This window comes from Pezoporus flaviventris, unplaced genomic scaffold, assembly GCF_033815535.1.
Source record: "Pezoporus flaviventris isolate CSIRO_AGI_PZ_B2104156 unplaced genomic scaffold, CSIRO_AGI_Pfla_v1 ptg000057l, whole genome shotgun sequence".
Classification (NCBI taxonomy): domain Eukaryota; kingdom Metazoa; phylum Chordata; class Aves; order Psittaciformes; family Psittacidae; genus Pezoporus; species Pezoporus flaviventris.
Genome location: NW_026892605.1, coordinates 6,039,595 through 6,062,456, shown reverse-complemented (window position 1 = coordinate 6,062,456; position 22,862 = coordinate 6,039,595). Strand labels below are relative to the sequence as shown.

At 36.4% G+C, this 22,862-nt stretch overlaps 1 protein-coding gene across 9 annotated transcripts in view; it reads left to right on the top strand.

Moving 5' to 3' along the window:
- NIPBL (NIPBL cohesin loading factor) overlaps positions 1-22,862 on the top strand; it is a 155,012-nt gene that overhangs the window by 113,590 nt on the left and 18,560 nt on the right. For 8 of the 9 annotated variants that reach the window (XM_061469475.1, XM_061469478.1, XM_061469477.1 and 5 more), the window contains 19 exons: positions 1,489-1,686; positions 1,867-1,938; positions 2,030-2,119; positions 3,257-3,360; positions 5,224-5,310; positions 7,517-7,748; positions 8,438-8,589; positions 9,723-9,803; positions 10,891-10,991; positions 12,705-12,843; positions 13,043-13,125; positions 16,745-16,877; positions 17,745-17,888; positions 18,654-18,743; positions 18,978-19,192; positions 19,292-19,394; positions 20,248-20,346; positions 20,441-20,587; positions 21,752-21,886. In XM_061469475.1, the coding sequence (XP_061325459.1) occupies positions 1,489-1,686; positions 1,867-1,938; positions 2,030-2,119; positions 3,257-3,360; positions 5,224-5,310; positions 7,517-7,748; positions 8,438-8,589; positions 9,723-9,803; positions 10,891-10,991; positions 12,705-12,843; positions 13,043-13,125; positions 16,745-16,877; positions 17,745-17,888; positions 18,654-18,743; positions 18,978-19,192; positions 19,292-19,394; positions 20,248-20,346; positions 20,441-20,587; positions 21,752-21,886 (2,405 nt within the window). The remainder of the gene's footprint in view (positions 1-1,488; positions 1,687-1,866; positions 1,939-2,029; positions 2,120-3,256; positions 3,361-5,223; positions 5,311-7,516; positions 7,749-8,437; positions 8,590-9,722; positions 9,804-10,890; positions 10,992-12,704; positions 12,844-13,042; positions 13,126-16,744; positions 16,878-17,744; positions 17,889-18,653; positions 18,744-18,977; positions 19,193-19,291; positions 19,395-20,247; positions 20,347-20,440; positions 20,588-21,751; positions 21,887-22,862) is intronic. The other variant, XM_061469472.1, reaches the window with a different exon arrangement.

The window sequence follows — 22,862 nt, the reverse complement described above, 5'->3', positions numbered from 1 at the left end:
AAATTGATACTAATGATCAGTAAATTGTGGAGACAGATGTCATCTGCCTGCACAAACTACTGTCTCATGGGGGAAAATGAATCAGTTTAGATTTATGAAGACTTTTCTTCTAAAACACTTAACTTTCTTCTTCAGTGCACTCACTCCAGGTATCTAGAATGGCCCTCCATTGCTTTAATTGCAGTTAAGTCTCAGCCGTTTTAGACAATGATAATACGTCGGGCATCATGAACATGACTGTAGTGCATTCACAAGCAAGTCTGATTGAGAAGCAGTGTAGTACAACTCAAAGCCTGAACTGAGTTATTACTTCAAAGACTTGCGTGAACTCTGTGCAGAACTTCTTTCACTACATTTTTAGAAGTGAAAGCTCTCTAGGTCCAGTACAGAGCATTAGTACCACCTCAATGTTGGTTTTGTTTTGGGATTTTCTTTAATTAATTCTGAACCAGAGCTGACTATTGACTGTATCCTGGTGTGTTTATCAGGTGTGACTATATCCTGGTATTTCCTGTGCTTCCCAATAAATTAGCTTTGTAGGAAAAACTTGTCAGTTTTGTTCCAGTTCTGAATAAACACGTGGAGCTCAGAAACAACCCCGTATACAGTCATACCTCTCTAAACTTGAGAAGATTTTGGTAGGAGTACACCAGATGTCCGGGCAATCTTTGCAGGTTCACAAACTCTACTTAGTCTAGAATCTGATGTTTGTAACTGTTTTGATGTGCACGGCACATTTATCTCAGTTTCTTAAACATTCAGTTCTTCTGGCCTTTTTGGTCCTGCCTGAAAACAAGTTATAATAACTTTCTGCAGTACTGACTTGGTGTCTGGCCCAGAATTGTGACTCCAGCTTTCTCCTTTATTCTGAATTTCCTGCAGTATGTATCAAGACAAAATTTTAGCTGTTTTGCCAAAGCAGAGTATCTTTAAGCCACAAGATTGCCAAGTTTCATTGGAACTTGCCATGTTAAATAGGCAAAGCAATCACTGAATTGGAATATGAACGCCCAGTAATTGTTGCAACTTGAATAACCGAAGAAATAGGCTCAGTGTTCTCTTACGAAAAGATGAAACTTATTTTGATTTGTTCCACTTTCCTTACTTTGCTTAATGCCCTTTAAATTTATGTTTTTAAATGTTTCCTAGTGTCTTTGACAGTGTCAGGCACAGCTTTCATGTAGCTAAAAAAAAAACGTTAGAATAATGCAGTAACAGAATTTGATGTAATAGTTTTAAAGTATTCACTTGTTTTACAGAACAGCTGTAAAGTAGTGTTTAACTTGCAAATCACAGAATCACATAGGTTGAAAAAAACCTTTAAGACTGTTGAATCTAACCATTAACCCAACACTGCCGATCCCACCAATAAACCATGTCCCAAAGTGCCACATCTACACATCCTTTAAATATTTAAAGATGTTTAATTTTGAGCTGCTAAAAATTGATTTTTTTTGTATTTGTAATGAAAATGGATTTCATTTCTAGCTTCTCGTAAAAGACATAAAAAGGATAGAGATGAAGCTTGGGAGTATGAAGAACATGACAGAAGATCTTCTGGTGATCATAGGAGAAGTGGTCATTATCATGAAGGAAGGAGGACTTCTGGTAGTGGCCGTTACCGTAACCGCAGTCCCGATGACTCTGATATGGATGATTATTCTTCTCCCCCTAGCCTCAGTGAGGGTAACAGATCATTTTAAAAAATCAATTTTGTTCCAAAATACCAGTGTGTTTTTAATAGCCATGCTAAACATTTAAAAATAACCCATCTTTACATGCAGTAATGAATACAAGTGTAAGAAATGTAAATAATCCTTTATTTAATTTTTGAGAAAGTATTTGTTTCTTTATCTTCATAATTAGTGGCTAGAAAAATGAAGAAAAAAGAAAAACAAAAGAAGAGGAAAGCTTATGAACCTAAACTAACACCTGAAGGTAATTTTAGAAAATACATATTCTACAGTTTGTGTTTTGTGTTTTGTATGTAAACTAATTATTTATACTTTTTTTTTTTTCTTTTCACTAGAAATGATGGATTCCTCAACTTTCAAAAGGTTTACTGCTTCAATAGAGAATATTTTGGAAAATTTGGAAGACATGGATTTTACAGCTTTTGGTAATATGCCAGAAATTTTCAAAATGATTTTTCCTGTTAGAAACACAAGAAACATTAAAAAATGTGTATAACAGTATTTTCAAACTTCCTACTTGGTGGTTTAATTGCTTGTGACACATGATTGGGCATACTGCTTTTTTGTGGCTTCTGCCTTGAGGGATTGGCCTTTCAATTGCACTTGGTGCTGCAAGAAGATCCTCCTTCCTGCAAAAATCATAGTGAGACAACTAATAGTCCCTTGGAGTGGAAAGGATATCTCTTTGAGATGTCATGAGAATGTTACTGTTCTGTCAAACATACCTTTTCAAACAAGACTGACATAAGATAGTTCTCCTGCTAATAATGTCCAAGGCACATAATTTTTCATCTGTTGTGGATTTTAACCAAGCAGTGTTTGATTATTCAGCTCAAGTAGCTGAGTCTTGATGTGTTTATTGCTTAGCTGCTGAATCACTATATGCTCCTTAACCGTTTCAGTGGAAAGCTTAGCGTAAGTGTCTGCAGAACTAGTTCATTTTAACCAAGGTGGGTTCCTATTGAAATGGGTAATAGAGCATTTGGGGTGGTTGTTTCGTGTCATTTTTGTCACAGTATTAGAACAAGGGGAGGAGCATGGTAAACAAATCGCTACAGTTCTTAAAGCAGTAATGTATAGAACCTTGGATTTGAAAGTGAAGTAGTTGGTACTTTCCCTGTCTTTAGCATCATGGTTTTTTTCTAATGGTAAATACAATTAAGGCACAGTGTATCCCAAGATACTTAATTTCATATGTGGTTTTCATCTACTGCTCTTCCGCAGATTTGACCTTTAGAATTGGGACAATAATAATTTAAGATTTATTTTACTGAAATGAGGGTGATGGCACAAGAACTGCAATAAATGGATTTTGCTGTATTAAAAATAGGTGCCTCATGTTAGGCAGTCATGTTTAACAAGCAGTCATTTAACACAACCAAAAGTTGTCATTATCAGTTTTCACTAGATGGAACTATTAGATGCTAACTATTTGGAACTATTAGATGGTAGCTATTTGGAAATCAGTTATTTTTCTTTGGTTGTTTTTTTTCTCATATTGGCTGCTTTCCTTGAAGTTTCATTAGAGATATGACTAGGGTTGGTTTCTTTGTTTTTTAAAGGTGATGATGATGAGATTCCACAGGAATTGCTACTTGGAAAACATCAGCTTAGTGAGTTGGGTAGTGAATCTGCAAAAATCAAGGCAATGGGGATTATGGACAAGGTAAATTTTCAGTCTTCAACTCTTTCTGATCATGTAATATTGATAAATACACAAAAACTTACGTCCCCTGTTACAACATTCCGCCCTTTTCAGCTGTGTGTGTGACCGTGTGAACAGTTGTGCTTTTGCTGAATTAGCTGAAGTGCTCAAATGTTACCGCTTCTAACTGTTACTTTGTCTGAAGCTGAGCCATTGTTGAATGGTCCTCCTCTGTGTCAATGCTGGCTGTATACCGATACATAATACCCATGCCTGAGTAGTAAAATCTAAAATAGTCTGCTTTCACAAACGCACATCAGCCTATGGGCTTTGCTTCTTATGGCTGATGTTGACCAACCACAGTAAATCAGAATCTGATGGCAAGGTGAAAAAATTAACCCTTTCTGATATACGACATTGGTGCATTGTCCAGACAGCATTACAGTAAATTGCATGCTTCCTCCCTCTCTCCAAAAAAGACTTTCAAACTTAGAAGATTTAACATGGCAGGTGGTAAAAAGATTCATTTTCTGTAGATTGCATATCGTGGTTTCTTTGCATATTCTTCTCAACTTCAGAGGGACTTTTTCTTGATGCAGACCGTTGGTATTACGTCTCTAGAAACAATGTTCTTGCTTTCCTTTCACTTTCCTGGAACTCCTTGCTTTAAGCTGTTTTATATTCAACTCTTAACTCTGCCTGCTTGTGACCATTTACATTTATGAAGTGTCTGTGAAGATAGGTTTTCCTTAATCCAAAATTTAGAAATTCTTCCTAGGTTTGTCTCCAGTCTCCTCACCTTGCTTTGTAGCATATTTTCAACCTGAGTGTTTCTTTTTCCTCATAGTCCTAACCGTTAGCCTGTCTTCTATTTTTCACACATGCATACGTACATAAATGCATCCCTGTATATATAAAATCAGAATTCTATTGCTTCTAAAGATGAGTGCCAGTAGCATCTGCATGAGTGAAACAGGCTCTCTTGAGTTTAGCATATTAGAATACATTTCCTCAGGTCATACAATAGTTAGGGTTGGAAAGGACCTTAAGATCATCTAGTTCCAACCCCCCTGCCATGAGCAGGGACACCTCACACTAAACCATATCACCCAAGGCTCTGTCCAACCTGGCCTGGAACACCACCAGGGATGGAGCATTCGCAACTTCCGTGGGCAGCCCATTCCAGTGCCTCACCACCCTCACAGTAAAGAACTTCCTCCTTATATCCAATCTAAACTTCCCCTGTTCTAAGTTTTAACCTTATTACCCCTTGTCCTATCACTACAGTTCCTAATGAAGAGTCCCTCCCCAGCATCCTTATAGGCCCCCTTCAGATACTGGAAGGCTGCTATGAGGTCTCCATGCAGCCTTCTCTTCTCCAGGAACAGTGCCAATTTTCTCAGCCCATCTTCATATGGGAGATGCTTCCAGTCCCCTGATCATCCTCATGGCCCTTCTCTATACTTGCTCCAACAGTTGCATGTCTTTTTTATGTTGAGGAAACCAGAACTGCACACAATACTCCAGGTGAGGTCTCACGAGAGTGGAGTAGAGGGGCAGGATCACCTCCTTCAACCAGCTGGTCACGCTCCTATACAACATTAATGACAGTTATGCAATTTAAAATCTTTTTTTATAGGTTTTGCTGTTTGAAAATGCAGTTTTCAGTTTGCATTTGCAGTTTGCATTTGCAGTTTGCAATCTTAGAATATATTTCACCTAGTTTAATCCCATTATCATCATTCACCTTATTTCAGACTGCTTACAGTATCACTGCTTCAGATTATATAACAAGTTCTATATCATCTATGGATATGCTCTTCAGCAATTTAGAAGCCTTTATGTTCCTGCAGTTTTCTGATGTGTTTCTTTTCTTGTTTATAGCTCTCAACAGATAAAACTGTAAAAGTCCTGAATATTTTGGAGAAGAATATTCAAGATGGATCAAAGCTTTCTACGTTACTTAACCATGTGAGTTTCAAGTTACATGATTTCTCAACATTGTGTAGAATAGAGTTTTCTTGAGGCCTAAATAGTGAGAGCTTCAAATGCTATGTATATGTGAAGGATTTTCTGATATAATGCGTATGTGATTAAGATTGTCAGATTTTAAGATTTGAAGTAAAATTCATTGATCATATTTTTTTTCAGTGCTAAACTTGTTTTATCATAGTAGTAATAACTCACAGGTGTATTGGGAGAACCGGGGGGGGGGGGCGGGTGTTTCAGTTTTAAATATTATAGTTTGATCCTGAAATATTCATGGTAACTGGTGCAATTTGCACCACTGGTCATTTCTTTGCTACTTCACTACATGTGCATAAAACATCCCTTACACAATGAAAGAAGTACTAGAGGTTTCACACAGAGAGTATTCTCCTGAGCATTAAGAAATGAAACTTTATTTAGGTCTGTTATTATGCCGCAAAGCTAAAATTGTCAATGTAAACAAAACTATCAGGCAGTCTAAGATTTTTCCATTTTTTTTCATGATTCACCTAAGATAAATGGGGATTTAGAGTTTTAATGAGATTGATATGAGATATTGCACGTGTCATATATTTATTTCTACACTTTCTAGTCAAAATAATATTCTAGCAAGAACAGAGTTTTTGAGTTTTCTAAAAAAAAAGTGTTTTATCTGCATAAATAGAGAGTAATTATTTATGTTCAAAAGGAAGAATTTGAACTTGCAAATTAAAACCAGAGACACATTACTTGTACCTAAATACTCTCATCTAGATAGTTTGTAGGGTTTTCAAAGTTTTATTAGATGGTTCTGAATGTCTTTAGCAATATGAAAAATAAGTGAAAAGAAAAAAAAAGCTGGCTTGCCTGCTCTGTTTCACTGTCATTAAGTCTTTATGCAAATGGCTTTAGAGTGATAATTTTTTTAGCTTTTTATACTCAAGATTATTAAGCAGTGAATTAAATTGTCCAACTATTGCAATTCAGAGAGAAAGCTTTGATTAGAAAAAAAAACAATTTTTAGCCAAGTTTTAGATTTTTCTTAAAATGTATTGAAGATGATTCAAATCATTATGGCAAAGAAAACCTCTACTAAGGGTTAAGCTTACTTCAGTGAAGATATCCTGCCTCCATATGAAGATATTTTCCAGAGGCAGGCGTGCACTTGTGTATTCTTCTAGTTTCCAAAATTAATGACGGAAAGAAAGAAAAAAAAAAAAAAAAAGAAAATATTTAAAACTACTTGGTGTTTTGGGTTTTTTTTTTAAGCTACATTTGGGTAAGGACAAATGACTTAAAACCAATCTATGCAAGAAATTTACAGGGATCTCCTGGTTTTCAGATTTCTGTTTATTTTACAAATATTATATTTATAATGCACTGTGATACTGTTTTAGATTCTCTTACCCCCAAAGGGGAAAAAGTTGGTATGCTTTCACCAAGCTCTTATTTTTACAAGGAAAGCCAATGGTTTTGAACTATGGTGTCAGACAGGCAAGAAAGGCTGTTTTTCTCTGTGAGTTATATCTGCACCAGAGAAGCTAGGAAAAATTCTACCTACTTTTGCTATAAATAATTTTTTTACAATATTTAAGTACTGCTGGGTGGTCGTAATTAGCGTCACGCATATTTGTTTTTGTAACTTGGACAAACAGTAATGCAGAGATTCTCTGCCCTGTGCTATATCTAAGTAGACATAGTTGGTAAGAGATGTTTTAAAACCATTGATAGGTTGGCCAGTGAATCAGAGAAGGTTGTGTACTTAGGAGTTTTATGTAACTTGTAACAATCTTATTGTGTAAGAATTCCCTCTAGTGGCAAAAATTAGACTGATCAAAGCAGCACCAGGTGTGCACAGGACACTGAAGAAAACTCTGGATGCATGAGTTTAGATTTTGCTTAAGGTACAGCAGTCTTCCTTCATAGTGGGAAGTTCCAAATGATATACAGAAAGCTTCTTTGTGTTCCAGCAGAAAAATACAGTGAGGCTTTTAAAGACTTGTAGCTTAGGGAAACATACTACAAACATACTGCTGATAATACAAACATTACTTGATTTCTAAAACAAACTGGTTTTGTATCCAAAAGAAAATGAAGTATTTTATACATGCATGTATGTAAGTATATTAATTTAACATTATTATCTTTTACTTGGTAAGTATAAAAATTTTACTTCTTCACATTATCCCATTTTTCTTGCTTGTTGCAGAACAATGACACTGAAGATGAGGAGAGATTATGGAGAGATCTTATTATGGAAAGAGTGACAAAATCTGCTGATGCTTGTCTTACTGCTATCAATATTATGACATCACCAAATATGCCTAAAGCTGTATATATTGAGGACGTAATAGAAAGAGTTATTCAATACACAAAATTTCATTTGCAGAACACACTCTATCCTCAGTATGATCCTGTTTATAGAGTGGATCCTCATGGTGGTTAGTATACTAAGAAATTTTTTTAAATCTTTCCACATTAAAAAATACCAAAACACATCTACTGTATGATGATGGAGTGATATGACTTTCTGGAATAAGATTTTTATATGCAACTCTTATACTGATAGTTCTTCCGTATCACATACAGCATTGTGAATTAATGCTTTGTGTTAGTGTGAGGATGATAAAGTATGCAGTAAAAAAACAATGAATGAAATATGTCCTGTGAATAACTTAACTCCTACATAATCTTGTTTTACTGTAATAATGTCAGTGTAACCGAAGTATTTAGACTAAAGTATTTAGAAGTTTGTGTGAAGTTCAACTTCTGTGTATATGTAGGAATGATTCATTTTGTAGACATTGTGTATATAACTATTTATTTCAGTGAAACATATTTAGCATTCAACATTTTGTGGTCACATACATACCTTTAGATTCAGATATCCAACTGCAAGACCCTTTTCAAAAACCTTGGATCCAGAATTTAGAGCAATTACGAAAAATTAGTATCGTGAACTTCTTGCTTTCCAGCTGATGCTACTAAATAGTTTTTCTTTTGTGAGCGATTGCTCTTGCAAAGGCTGTAGTTACCCAGTTTTTTGAGTGCACTTTTTAGAAAGATCATATTTCTTGTATTTCATGTGAAACGTTGAAAAAAATTTATAAAGATATTTTTTGTTTTCTAGGTGGTGTTTTAAGCTCAAAAGCAAAACGTGCCAAGTGTTCCACCCACAAGCAAAGAGTTATAGTGATGTTGTATAACAAAGTTTGCGATATTGTCAGCAGCTTGTCAGAGTTGCTAGAGATACAGCTTCTTACTGATACGACTATTCTTCAGGTAAGCTTTATCAGAAAAATTCTGTCTGAGAATGTCTGGGTTTTATTTTCCCAGAGAGAATATGAAGAATGATTGTCTCAGTGACACGAAGTATGAACTCAGTATAAACTTTCAAATTACTGACATCAGAGTGACTAGTTTGTTCTGTAATAGATAATCCGCAAGAGAGAGCATTTAATGGTCAGATCTTTAATGCCTTTTCTTGTACACTTAGGTAAAGTTTAACCTGATTGTATTAAAATGTAAAATCATAGAATCATTTAGGTTGGAAAAGACCTTTAAGATCAATGTTAACCCAACACTGCCAAGTCCCCTGCTAAACTGTATCCCAAACCACCGCATCTGTATTATCTATATAACAAATCACCAAGTTAAAGCATATAAATCACCATTATGCTTTAACTTGGTGATTCATAGTTTCAGCACTGTTAACTGCAAGATAAAATAACTCAGGTTTTCTAGATATTTTTGGTGAGGGGGTTGTATGGTGTTAATATTTTGCATTTCTTCTGATTACTGGTAATGTTTTTGGTATTTAAAGTTAATAGTTTGATGTGTGCAATTGAGTTATGTCATACATAGGATGGAATCGTAGAATCATTTAGGTTGGAAAAGACCCTTAAGATCATCAGGTCCAGCCATTAACCTAACACTGTAGAGTTACTACTAAACCATGTCCCTAAGTGCCACATCTACAGGTCTTTCACATATCTCCAGGGATGGTGATTCCACCACTTCCCTGGGCAGCCTGTTCCTACGTTTGGCAATACTTTTTTGTTTTTCCTAATGTCAAATCTAAACCTCACCTGGCATGAACTGAGACCATTTCCTCTTGTCCTGTCACTTGTTTCTTGGGAGAAGAGACTGACCCCCCCCCTTGCTACCACCTCCTTCCAGGTAGTTGTAGAGAGTTATGAGGTATCCCTGAGCCTCCTTGTCTCCAGGCTAAACAACCCCAGTTCCATCAACTACTTCTCATCAGACTTGTGCTCTAATATCCTTTTATAACTTTACTTGAAAGTAATGCATCTTGCTGACTACTTTACATGCTGAATGAATAACCTGCTTGTGAAACTGCATAAATACAAGTTTGTTAGTCAAATATGTTTACAGCAATTTATTTCCATTGATAGGTATCATCTATGGGAATAACACCTTTCTTTGTAGAAAATGTCAGTGAACTACAGCTATGTGCCATCAAGTTAGTGACAGCAGTAAGTACTTTTTAATTTGCGTTTTCACGTTCCTGCACTACTGAGAGTTATTAGGCCATTTACATGGTCTGTATTTTCTGTCTGGTAGAGAATTTGACATTAGAACTAATGTTATTCTTGAATGTTTTTTTCAGTTTAATATCACAATCTAGGACAGTATTAAGTCTGCCTGAGCTGCCCCTGTTTGCAGAGTACCCTATAGGAAAGAACTTCTTAGTTTTGATTGTGTCATTTAAAGTCTAAACACAAGCCCTTTCCTCTTACCTGTCCGTTTTTGTCTTAAGGAATCTTAGCAATGTGGTTTTCCTTATTTCCTATGTTGAGATTTTAAATTATTCAATGGAATAAAGTATAGAACTGGTAGGGTACCCCTGTGTAATAGAATCAGTTTATTTCCTCATATGTGGAAATAGCCATCTATGTGAAAAATTCATAGGGCAGATGAAATACTGTTTCTGGAAGAATTCAGCACAACACAGATGTGCTTCTTAAAATGGGAGTTTTCCATATTTGTATGGATGATATACTCCATTATTCTGCCTAAACCAAAGGAGAGGAAAAGTCTACTATCCTGTCCTTGTAAATTGAAAGAATATGTCACTTCAGGCAAACATTAAACCTTAGGATACGAAGTAAAACTTGTTTCTCAGATGTGCTCTCCAGCACTACATGTGTTCACGTAATTTATGTTACCACAGGGTTTTGCTCTGGACAAGAGTCTGAAAGCTTAGTATTACACTGTTTGACTTTCTTGTACAATGGATTTTACCATTGACAAAAATTCTTAAAATATACAATATTTTAGAGAGCTGTCACACATTAATGTTATTTGAATATTTGTAACAATCTAGATTTGAAAAATACTTAATGAAATGCTTGTTTTGAAAAACCAAAATAATGCCTTAAAAACAAGGTATGCATTAATTACAGTTCATGTAAGCATCGTGTAAAATGTATATTTTTTAAATGTATTTAAGAAATATTTAAGAATACATTTTTAAATGTATTTAAATGTATTTATATTTAATGTATTACACAAACGTATTTTGTGTAATAATTTGCTAACAATCCTGTAACTATTAAATAGGTGTTCTCCAGATATGAAAAACATAGGCAGCTAATACTAGAAGAAATTTTCACTTCCCTTGCAAGACTACCAACTAGCAAGAGGAGTTTGAGAAACTTCAGGTAATTTCTGACATAGGTTAATAACTTGTAGGCAGCAGCATTTACAATTTTGTAGATACAGGATTTTCAGATTCAAGATTAACAGCTTTAAAAATCTGTGATTCCACAAGCTGTATTTTATTACAAGTTGGTATTTAAAAAAAAAAAAAAGAGTGCGAAATTGCCTGATAGATGTGTTGCAATAATCACTGTTCCTTATGCCATCATGTTTGTGCCTGCTTACAAAAATAATGTCTTATTGTTTGTCTAAGGATGTAAATGACTGTAATGTTAGTGTGCATTCAGAGTTCTTTTGTTAAAAAGTGCTTTGGTTCTGTTTGTATGAAGTTATAGAGCACTCTTTCAAGGATGAAAATCAGTCTTGTATCTCTTCTAATAGATTTCATTTAGGAACTACTGCACTCACTGTAACTGTCTTTTAAGCACTTCCACTGGATTTCAGTGTATCTTCAGAATAATAGTATAGGTTCAGGTTCAGTCTGAGAGATGGGCTGACCTGAACTAGATTTCAGTTGAAATTTAGGTTGAGACACTTTATTCTAAAACTTTTGGATTTGGTGTTGATTTTGCTCCTTGCTTGCATACATTTGCCCTCAAAGACACAAATAGTCAATTAAATGTTTTGTCCAATGCCAGGTGGATGAAAAAGAAATATCTGGGAAAAAAAATACACTGAAGTTGAATTCAGTGACCCTGCCATTAACTTAAGTGCTTGTTCCTAGTATTTCCTATTGCTTTGGTTATAGATATCAGAGAGACTAGCAAATGAGAGGGTGGTAAGAATAGGAGCATAAATGGTAGGTATACATTCTTTGAATTAGGATTTGTACCAGAAGGAAATCGTTATTTCAGGTCCACAGTGACTGCACTCTTCGTCTGCAGAGTCCTAACTCTGGTCTGTTAAAGGGCATTCTCTAACTGGCTATAGACATGAAGGATACAACTTACACAAAATCTGCTCGAAAAGTTTTTCTATCTAAAAGTAGTCAAAGATAACTTCATAAAGATAATAACAATCTGTGTTGTGCCCCATAGGTAATTCGATAATCTGAGGAGAAATATGTCAGGGATTATCAACTTTCCATGTTGTTAAGGGTAGCAGTAGGTAGTGTTCATGTGTATAAGGGTAGTAAATGTCATACTGTTTCTCACGGGAGAAACGTGGACTCTCCCAGAAGTCAGTCCACCTCATGGTCGCTATTTTCTGTTGTTGCACATTTCATATGCATTAAATAATATATAATAAATATATAATAATATATGTAATTTATATTAATGAAATAAAAGTAAAAATACTTTGTTAAGGGAGCAGTTGGGGAGGTTTTTTGGTGTTGTGTTGGAAATCGGTATGGCCTTATGCATTATAATCCTATTAGTGCCTTAGCATGTAGGTGTTTGGTTTATTAAATATTCCTGTAGAATTTTCTGCTGCTAAACTTCACAGGCACTCTGATAGCCCATCCTGAGGCTATGTCAGTTCATCTCTTCTGCCTGAAAAGAAACTTTCTGATTTGTTTTAACCATAAGAGAGAAACAAATTACTAGATAAATGTCTAGAACACAGATTTCTAGCTGTGGTGATAATTTTAGAAAGATAGTATTTAGGAGCAAAAAGTTTTAGTTTTTTTGGGTTGGTTTTGGGTTTTTTTTTGGATTTTTTTTGTTTTTTTTTTTTTTAGTTTTAATGTTAATGCTGGCTTTTCCTATTAACAGGTTAAACAGCAGTGACACTGATGGAGAACCTATGTACATTCAGATGGTAACAGCACTAGTTCTGCAGCTTATTCAGTGTGTGGTGCACTTACCATCAGCAGAAAAAGATTCTAACTCAGAGGAGGAATCAAACAAGAAAGTAAGATATTTTAATTTTTTTTTTTTTTTGTGCAGGAATGGCAGTGTGCTTGTAGGTATACTACTTTACTATGGTGCTCTGGTAATAAATTTTACAAATTCATATCTACTGTAATTTTTTGTGTATTAGAAATGCGAATCTGGAATCATATTTCTATGTATGCCAAAATAATAAGACAAATATGTCTTGCTATTCTTAGGTGGATCAAGATGTGCTTATTACTAATTCATATGAAACAGCCATGAGAACTGCGCAAAACTTCCTTTCTATTTTCCTTAAAAAGTAAGTAATGTTGCATTTTCTAGTGTACTGATGAAACCAACTCTGAGTAAAATCTGTCATACGTTAACACAAACCTAACTACTTTGCAGTGATAAATAGAATCATAGGATCATAGAATAGTTAGGGTTGGAGAGGACCTTAAGATCATCAAGTTCCAATCCCCCTGCCATGGGCAGGGACAACTCACACTAAACCATATCACCCAAGGCTCTGTCCAACCTGGCCTTGAACACTGCCATGGATGGAGCATTCACAACTTCCCTGGGCAACCCATTCCAGTGCCTCACTACCCTCACAGTGAAGAATTTTTTCCTTATATCCAGTCTAAACTTCCCCTGTTTTAAGTTTTAACCTGTCACCCCTTGTCCTATCACTACAGCTCCTAATGAAGAGTCACTCCCCAGCATCCTTATAGGCCTCCTTCAGATACTTGGAAGGCTGCTGTGAGGTCTCCATGCAGCCTTCTCTTCTCCAGGAGCAGTGCCAATTTTCTCAGCCTGTCTTCATACGGGAGGTGCTCCAGTCCCCTGATCATCCTCGTGGCCCTTCTCTGTACTTGCTCCAACAGTTCTATGTCCTTTTTCATGTTGAGGACACCAGAACTGCACACAATACTCCAGGTGAGGTCTCATGAGGGCAGAGTAGAGGGGCAGGATCACCTCCTTCAACCTGCTGGTCACGCTCCTTTTGATGCAGCCCAGGATACGCTTGGCTTTCTGGGCTGCAAGCACGCAATGCTGGCTCATGCTAATTTTCTCATTGACCAATACCCCCAAGTCTTTCTCCACAGTGCTGCTCTTAATCTCTTCTCTGCACAGCCTGTAGTTGTGCCTGGGATTGCTCTGTCCCAGGTGTAGGACCTTGCACTTGGCATGGTTAAACTTCATAAGGTTGGCATCAGCCCACCTCACAAGCATGTCAAGGTCCCTCTGGATGGCATTCCTTCCCTCCAGCCTATCAACTGAACCACACAGCTTGGTGTCATTGGCAAACTTGCTGAGGGTGCGCTCAATCCCACTGTCCATGTCAGCGACAAAGATGTTGAACAAGACCAGTCCCAACAGTAATCCCCGAGGGATACCACTCGCTACTGGTCTCCAGCTGCACAATGAGCCATTGACCAGAACTCTTTGTGTGCTGCCATCCAGCAAGTTCTTTATCCACTGTGCGGTCCACCTATCAAACTGATGTCTCTTCAATTTAGAGACAAGGATGTCATGTGGGCCAGTGTCGAACACTTTGCACAAGTCCAGCTAGGTGACGTCAACTACTCTACCTCTGTCCATCAGCTCCATAGCCCCATCATATAAGGCCACCAAATTGGTCAGGCAGGATTTCCTCTCAGTGAAGCCATGCTGGCTGTCACCAAGCACCTTGTTGTTTTTCATGTGCCTTATCATGCCTTCCAGGAGAATCTGCTCCAAGATTTTTCCAGGCACAGAGGTTGAGACTGACTGGTCTGTAGTTCCCTGGGTCATCCATCCTACAGTGGGCCTAAGGTCTTAACTGTCACAGTCTCTTCATCTGCCTTCCAAGACTTGTTTGGTGTGCTCAGAGCATTTGCCAGTGAAGAGTGAGGCAAAGAAGTCCTTAAGAACCTCAACCTTCTCCAACTCCAGGGTAGCCAGTTATCCCGATATCTTCCAGGGAGCGTCCATGTTGTCCCTAGTCTTTCTTTTATTCGCAACATGCTTACAGAACCCCCTCCTGTTATCTTTCACATCCCTAGCCAAGTTTAATTCTAAGTGGGCCTTAGCTTTCCTAACCTTGTCCCTGGCTTCCTGAACAACATCCCTCTATTCTTCCCAGGCCACCTGTCCTTGCTTCCACCTTTTATAAGCCTCTTTTTTCCCTCTGAGTTTCCTCAGCAGCTTCTTATCCATCCAAGGAGGTCTCCTGGCCCTGCTGCTGCACTTCCTTCTAGTTGGGCCACAACACTCCTGAGCTTGTAGCAGGTGATCCTTGAATATCAACCAACAGTCTTGGGTCCCCTTGCCCTCTAGGTCTGTATCCCATGGAACCTTACTAAGCAGGTTTCTGAAGAGGCCAAATTCTACTGTCTTGAAGTCCAGGTGTACCCTCTTCTTACTGTCCTAAGGATCTCAAACTCGACCATCTCATAATTGCTACATCCAAGGCTGCCCTGGAGCGTCACATTTCCAACCAGCCCTTCCCTGTTGGTGAGCACAAGGTCAAGCATGGCACCTCTCCTTGTCGGCTCCTCTATTACTTGCAGAAGGAAGTTGTCTTCCACACAATCGAGGAACCTCCTGGATTGCTTGTACCGGGCTGTACTGTCCCTCCAACAGATACCAGGGTGGTTGAAATCCCCCATGAGGACAAGGGCCTGCAAGCATGAGGCTGCTCCTATCTGTCTACAGAGAGCTTCATCCACAGAGTCCTCTTGATCAGGCGGTCTGTAACAGATCCCCACAGTAATGTCTCATTGCTGTTCTCCCTTTAACCCTGACCCACAAGCTCTCTGTTGGCTGATCGCCTGTCCCCAGACAGAGTTCCATACTCTCCAGCCTCTCACTGACACAAATAGCAACTCCCCCTCCCTGCCTGCCAGGCCTGTCTTTTCTGGAGAGCCTGTAACCTTCCATTCCAACACTGCAGTCCCAGGAGCCATCCCACCATGTTTCTGTGGTACCTATATCTCCATAGATTTGCACACATCTCTAATTCCTCTGGTTAAAAATACCTACTTATAAAGTTACATATATATCAGTATACTGTGTAGAACCCTCAGAGGCCTGACCTTTGAGAGATACCTGTCTGGACAAAAATGTTTATGGGACAGAAAATTCTTCAGAGAGTTCTTCATACTTTTAAGAATATTGTTTGATAGTTCATGTAGGATCCCTTTATTAGGGGTCTGCTACTCATCTGATGCCTGGAAGAGAAGGCCAAGTAAATATTGAAGTGGTGAAACCATATTCATTCAGTCATCAGAATGGCAAAGATAGAAAAACCCCTAAAAAATACTTTCATTAAGTTGGGAATGTCAGTAGTAGCTCAGCAGTGATTAAAAGAAAACATAATATGCCTGAGTAACTGATGGATTTCTGAGAATAAGTTTTCAGGTTTTTATTGTGTTAGTTTCTACTTTTGAGCTGAAAGGCTATTTAATAGCCATCTAGTAGTCTCTCTACATAGTTCTGGTATCCTTAAAGTTGGGAATGCCACATGTAAGTGAGACTCTATCACGTGTGTTATCTTTTGATTTTTTTTGCATTCTGATTTTAACCTTAGTGAAACAAAATACTGGGACGTCTTATCACTGTCAGATATATTAGACCAAGCTTAAGGAATATAAACAGCTCATGCCAGCTTGAGCTTCACTATTTTATGTACATTGTCCCTCAAATGTAACTCAAAGCAATAAATAAAAAAATCTTAGGAACAAAATTCTACTATCGTGAATTACTTGCAGTGCAACTTGCAGTGGTAACTTAATTATTTCTCTGTAAATGAATAGAACACATTTCAGACACATTTCTTAGAATTGCAGAAAGCTGTTTTTCTAATTAAACTTAGGATTACTTTTGTTTACATCAGAAAAAAAGGCTTAAATGGCTCTTAAATTCACTTACAGAATGCATTCGGTTTTAAACAGGTGTGGCAGCAAACAAGGGGAAGAAGATTACAGACCACTGTTTGAGAACTTCATTCAAGATCTTCTTTCCACAGTCAATAAACCAGAATGGCCAGCTGCAGAGTTACTACTTAGCTTATTAGGAAGGCTGTTGGTAAGGGATTCTTGTTTTATACTGTTATATGAATTTATTTCTTACTACAATGAAGACTCATTTCAGCTGAACTTCAAGAATGCTTTCTGATTGTTGGCACACATACAGCATTTAAGGATTTTCTTATGTGTATCACTACTATGTAATACGTAAATAATAAAATTTGGGTTACGGGATCGTTGATATGAAATTTGTTAAAAATCATATGTATACAGTTCCTCATGGAAATCCACTTCCACTATTCTGTGACATTTTCAACATGCAGATTGCCTCCTTGTAGAGTCTAATAAGTGTAGATATTTGTTTGGAGTAAAGTCAGACTAATGGCTGTAATTATTCATGTTAAATGTCTTCTCTGGACTACACCTTTAAGCACAGAACCTTAAAACAAGTAAGTAGTTAGGGTTTTTACCAGTAATAGCATTTACTTATTATTACAGAATGTGAATGTTTTTGTCGGCATGTTCCCTGAGAGTTGTTCTTCAGTATGAGGTGTTTCTTGGAAATTATTTTATGGTCCTGTTCTTGATTAAATGTAGCTTTCTTTATACTTTTGTGAATAATGAGGAAATTGGATTATGGTGCTTAAGATCAATGCTATTGCATGTTGTCCAGTTTATTTATGAAAATACATATTAAAAAACCCACAAAACTAACAAGCATATTTGAAGAGATACAGTACTAACAGATGTATTTGAAGGAAAAGAGTAATGTAAAATGAATGGTGTATTTGTGATGTAATAGTAGATTACATAATTGTATGCAGCGTAGCAGATAAGTGGAATTTTAATAAGGTCAAGCAATCTCTTCTGAGAAGAATCTCAGCTGCATAACTTTGTTTTTAACAGTTTATTCTGTTTTTCTTAGGTTCACCAGTTCAGTAACAAATCTACAGAAATGGCATTAAGAGTTGCATCACTTGACTACCTTGGAACTGTAGCTGCAAGACTGAGGAAAGATGCAGTCACTAGCAAAATGGATCAAGGATCTATAGCAAGAATCCTTAAGCAGGTGTGTGAAAGATCCCATGGCAGCTGGCTTGAGATGTATCCATTCAAAATCTTGAAAATTTTAAAGATGTTTGAAAAAGAGGCATTATAGAAAATTAGTCTTCATTGTTCATAATTCTGAATGAAATACACTCTATTTTTTTTTTTTAATGGGACTTGGGTATTTTTTTTCATTAGAGAGTGCGTATTCATATTTGCATTTTTGCTAATGCTCTCCAACTTTGCAAGGGTGGCAACAATTATCAAAGCAGTTTATCCATTTGGGTGCTGTGGAGTACATAATATGATGAGAAAATCTCAGATTCTGTGTGTCCTTTTAAAAATGTGGGCTTGTGTATTTCATATGGACACTATGCATTTTTTTCTGAACTGCTAACTGTTCACTGTTTTGGTACTTAATATTGGTAAGTCAGCTAAAGGTGACTTCTCTATTTTAAACCGTGTGTTAGTTTGCTCTGTGTGATTTCAGCCCTTCTTTTCCCCTCTGTGACAGGGTCTTCACACAAGATCATGGAATGAAAATCAAATCAGTCAGTCTGTTTTAAAAACAGTCTTACTCTGCTCTTAATCTTTTCCAGACTTTAGAGCCACTGTCTAATTTGTTTCAGTCTCCATGCAGTTTATAAGTAATTGAAAAATTGTTAACATTCTGCAATTATCAAAGCAACTGACTTCAGTGTATGTTATATGTGGATATGCAGATTTTCAGTTTATAATTATCACTGTGCAGTATTTTGTTTTATATCTCTCTCTCTCCTTCCAAAAGGTTTCAGGGGGAGAAGATGAAATTCAACAGCTGCAAAAGGCTTTACTAGATTATCTGGATGAGAACACAGAAACTGATGCATCCTTAGTGGTAAATTTCAGCTTTCTGGTGTCAAATGTATATGAAAACACTTTTAGTAACATGTACTGAATGAAGTGTTTTTCTAGTATGCATATTAGTGCTTTAATGAAATTGTCACCCTAACACATATACTGTTGATTATGTTTTCCAAAACATTGTTGATGCATTAGATTCACTTAATGTCATTATAAATCTGTTAATTTTCCTTCTCTGTTTTCTATGCATCCCGCTATATCTCTCTAGTTTTCTCGTAAGTTTTACGTAGCTCAGTGGTTCCGTGATACAACTATGGAGACAGAGAAAGCAATTAAATCTCAGAAGGATGAGGATTCATCTGAAGGAACTCATCATGCAAAAGATGTTGAGACCACAGGACAGATCATGCATCGAGCAGAAAGTCGCAAAAAGTTTCTTCGCAGCATCATTAAAACTGCTCCGTCTCAGTTCAGTACATTAAAGTATGCTTCAGTACCATTTATTTCTTTATTAACCATGCATTTGATGTTGTAAATATTTTTTATATACATATCCTAATTAACAAATGGAATTTGTTGCAGGATGAATTCTGATACTGTGGACTATGAAGATGCATGTTTGATTGTTCGCTACTTGGCCTCTATGAGGCCGTTTGCCCAGAGCTTCGATATTTATTTAACACAGGTAAACTGTGCCAGAAGTACAGTGAAACACAGTTGGTTTCTGATTCAAAACACTTTTGTGATAGTGTGCCATATCTGTTCATTGTTGAGCACAGTTATTTATATTCTTTCGTGTTCAGTATTTCTGACATACGTAATTTTGTTTCCTTATCTTGCGTGCATTTTGTATGTCAAATTGTACATGCTTTATTGTATTTGCCCATCTGTGTATGGCAAAATTGTAATTATAATGTATGCACTTTCACAGTTTCATGGCATGCTCGTTTGGTAATACTAACTCATGAAACCGAGCTTAATTTGATCAGAAAATATAAGCCAGCTTTATCAGTTAGTTACAATGCATGTTACTGTCACTTTGGAAGGTGTTGTTTGAGCAGTATAATTTCTTTCTCTGGAAGGAGAACGCTAATATATTGGCATGGTGACATGCAGTACTGGTTTAGGTTGTGTTACTTATATTGATCTACATACGCTAAGAGCCATTCTTAAAATTACATTGCCTAAATCCAACTCTTCTGTTGAAAGAACTGTGGTGAAAGCCAGAAGTGAATGACAGAAGTAGATTTTAAAATGATAGCATGTAAAGTGAACATATGGAGCCTGTGTAAATCCCATTTGGACCAGTCTTATAGATGTAGGAAATGTAATAAATATCCACACTCAGTTATTAGTGCCATGTAACTTCATTTGCATGCATCTTTTTACTATCTGAGAAGATATTTTTGATTTTTAATAGACAGATACTTGTATTTTACTTAAATTGTTTGCATGCTGTTTGCCTGCATTTTTGCTTGTTGAATTGTGTACTACCTTCGCAACACAGCTGAATTTTTGTTTTTTTTTTCTCTTCTTAGATTCTGCGTGTACTTGGTGAAAATGCAATAGCTGTTCGAACAAAAGCCATGAAGTGTTTGTCTGAGGTTGTTGCTGTAGACCCCAGTATTCTAGCCAGGGTAAAAAAAGGAAATATCCATTATACACATACATTCTTCTGTCATACTTCAAATCAGTCTTATTTTGAATCCGTGTTTCATTTGATCTTTTCAGCTGGATATGCAACGAGGTGTTCATGGACGGTTAATGGATAACTCCACTAGTGTACGAGAAGCAGCTGTGGAGCTGCTTGGCAGATTTGTGCTCTGTCGTCCTCAGCTTGCTGAGCAGTATTATGACATGCTGATCGAAAGAATATTGGTATGGTGACTTGTGATATTAATGATAAGTGGCATGAAAAATTAGATTTTAACTGATTGATGAAATGATGATCACAAGAGTGAATTATATCTTACTGTTTTAATGGGGCGCATCATGCTTTTAAGATCAGCCTTGTAAAATGTACCACTTTTTTCCCTTGAAGGTTTGTTATATCAAAAGGCACACATACATAAAAAGTTGTACCCCATCAGAACCAGAAGTACATTCCTTTTGATTCCATTATTAAGACATAAATTAGGTGAAATGAGGAATTTTGCTACTTCTCTGAAGTCTGAGATACGGGTTATTGAGGGCAGTTCAGTAGTGTGATGAAGAAAGATCTACAGCACAGTAATCTAAAGATGCCATTTGTAATCCAAAAAAGAAAAAAAAAAAACAAAACCTAAAAATGCTTGGGCCCTCTATGCTATTTTTAGTGTTTTAAAAGGCTGCTTATTAGAGTTTTTGTATGAAAAGTTTGGTTGGTTTTCATTGTTGTTTTTTGTTTTTTTTTTTTGTCTGGGCATTCAGATTAAATACAGTGTCAGAGATGAAATAGTGTTAATTTAACTGTAACATAACACTAACTCTTAGCATCCATGTCCGGTTTTTGTCAAATACTACTCATTGTCTATAGTTACATAATAGAACATGTTAGTGAAGGATTTTGGGGATAAGCAGCTTCATGTGCCTATGAGCTTGCATAAAGCAATTCATCTAACATTCAGATTCAACAGGTAATACGGTCAGTCTCCTTGTCTGTTTCCTTTATCCAAAGACTTGAAGTCTTACAGTCCAGATCTACAAAAAATCTTGTGTGTTCCAACAAAGTAGGTAAAACATCATCACATCTAGCTTTTAAACTCTTGAATTAGGAAGTGTAACTGTATATTTACAACATCATGCGCTCTTAGATGGGAGGATATAAGTGGAGAACAGTAGCATTTCAGCACTCTGGGAACTGCAATTTTGTTTGCATTGTTGCAAATAAAATGGTACAAGTTATTTATTTTATATAAGTGCACCCCTGAATTTTTTAGCTTCCTTTTCTAAATAAATTTTGCAAGTCAAATTGGATAATCTTCAAATATTAATTCGTATAATACAGAAGTTAATTTATATTTCTGATTTGTTTTCAATAGTGTAATGCTTTTATGTTCACAGGATACTGGTATCAGTGTCAGAAAAAGAGTCATAAAGATACTTAGAGATATCTGCATTGAACAACCGACATTTCCCAAAATTACAGAGATGTGTGTGAAAATGATTCGGAGAGTCAATGACGAAGAAGGCATTAAGGTAGAATAAAACATATCCTTCAGGATTTTAATTATCATTATTTTAGCATTTCCATATTTTGACCAAAAGAAAGAAGTATTGCATTGCTCCTTTGTAGTATTTCTGATTTTTATTCAGTTCTGATTTTTTAGAGCAGATGTGTTAGCTTTCTGCAGTGCTCTCTGACTTGTTTTTCTTTCTATCTTCTATTTTTTTTCAATTCTTGTTGACAGAAGATTTTAAGAAGTCATTTTCTGGAGGGTTTCATAAAATTGGCATATAAAACTTCTTTCTGCAGACAAAATAAACTTAAAGTCTATATTAGGACTTTATGTTAACATATGCCAGATTTGGTTTTTATTTGTTAATTTTGCTTTGGTTCTGAATGTTCAAGTGGACCAGTTATTACCCCTCTAAAATTTTACTTACGTAATCATATGTAGCTCTGTGCAATGTATATGCAGAAGGCCAAAAAACTAAGTTGTGTTAAATCGTAAACCTTACAGTGACAATTTTGTTTGATCTGGAAAAATAAGTTTAAAATTATTGGGTAATTAAGAACACAGTTAAAACAATTTCAATATCGCATTCTCAGTAGGATTTTAAATCTGAAACTTTACAGCTACAGCATATCTTTTTGCCACTTGAGATATGCTAACATCAAGTGGCTTTCTAAGAAGACTGTTGAACAGCTGGATCCAAGCTGCTTCTGGGAAAGGAAGATGACCTTATTTTCTCTTCTCATTCCCCTTTCCTTTCTAACAACGTTAGAAAAAATGAAGCATTGTCTTTGATGTATTTTTTTATGTTTTCATGAATGAGGAGAGCTTCTTAGACCCATATGCCTCATAAGTAATTAGGGAATAATTTGTTCACTCCCATTCTGTTCCATTTTTTCCTCCATACAGAAACGTTGGAAGGGAACATACTTCCTATGCTAGGCTAAGACTTAACTTCTCTTGCCCTGTTTTCGCAGCTGTTTCGAAAATTCCCAAGT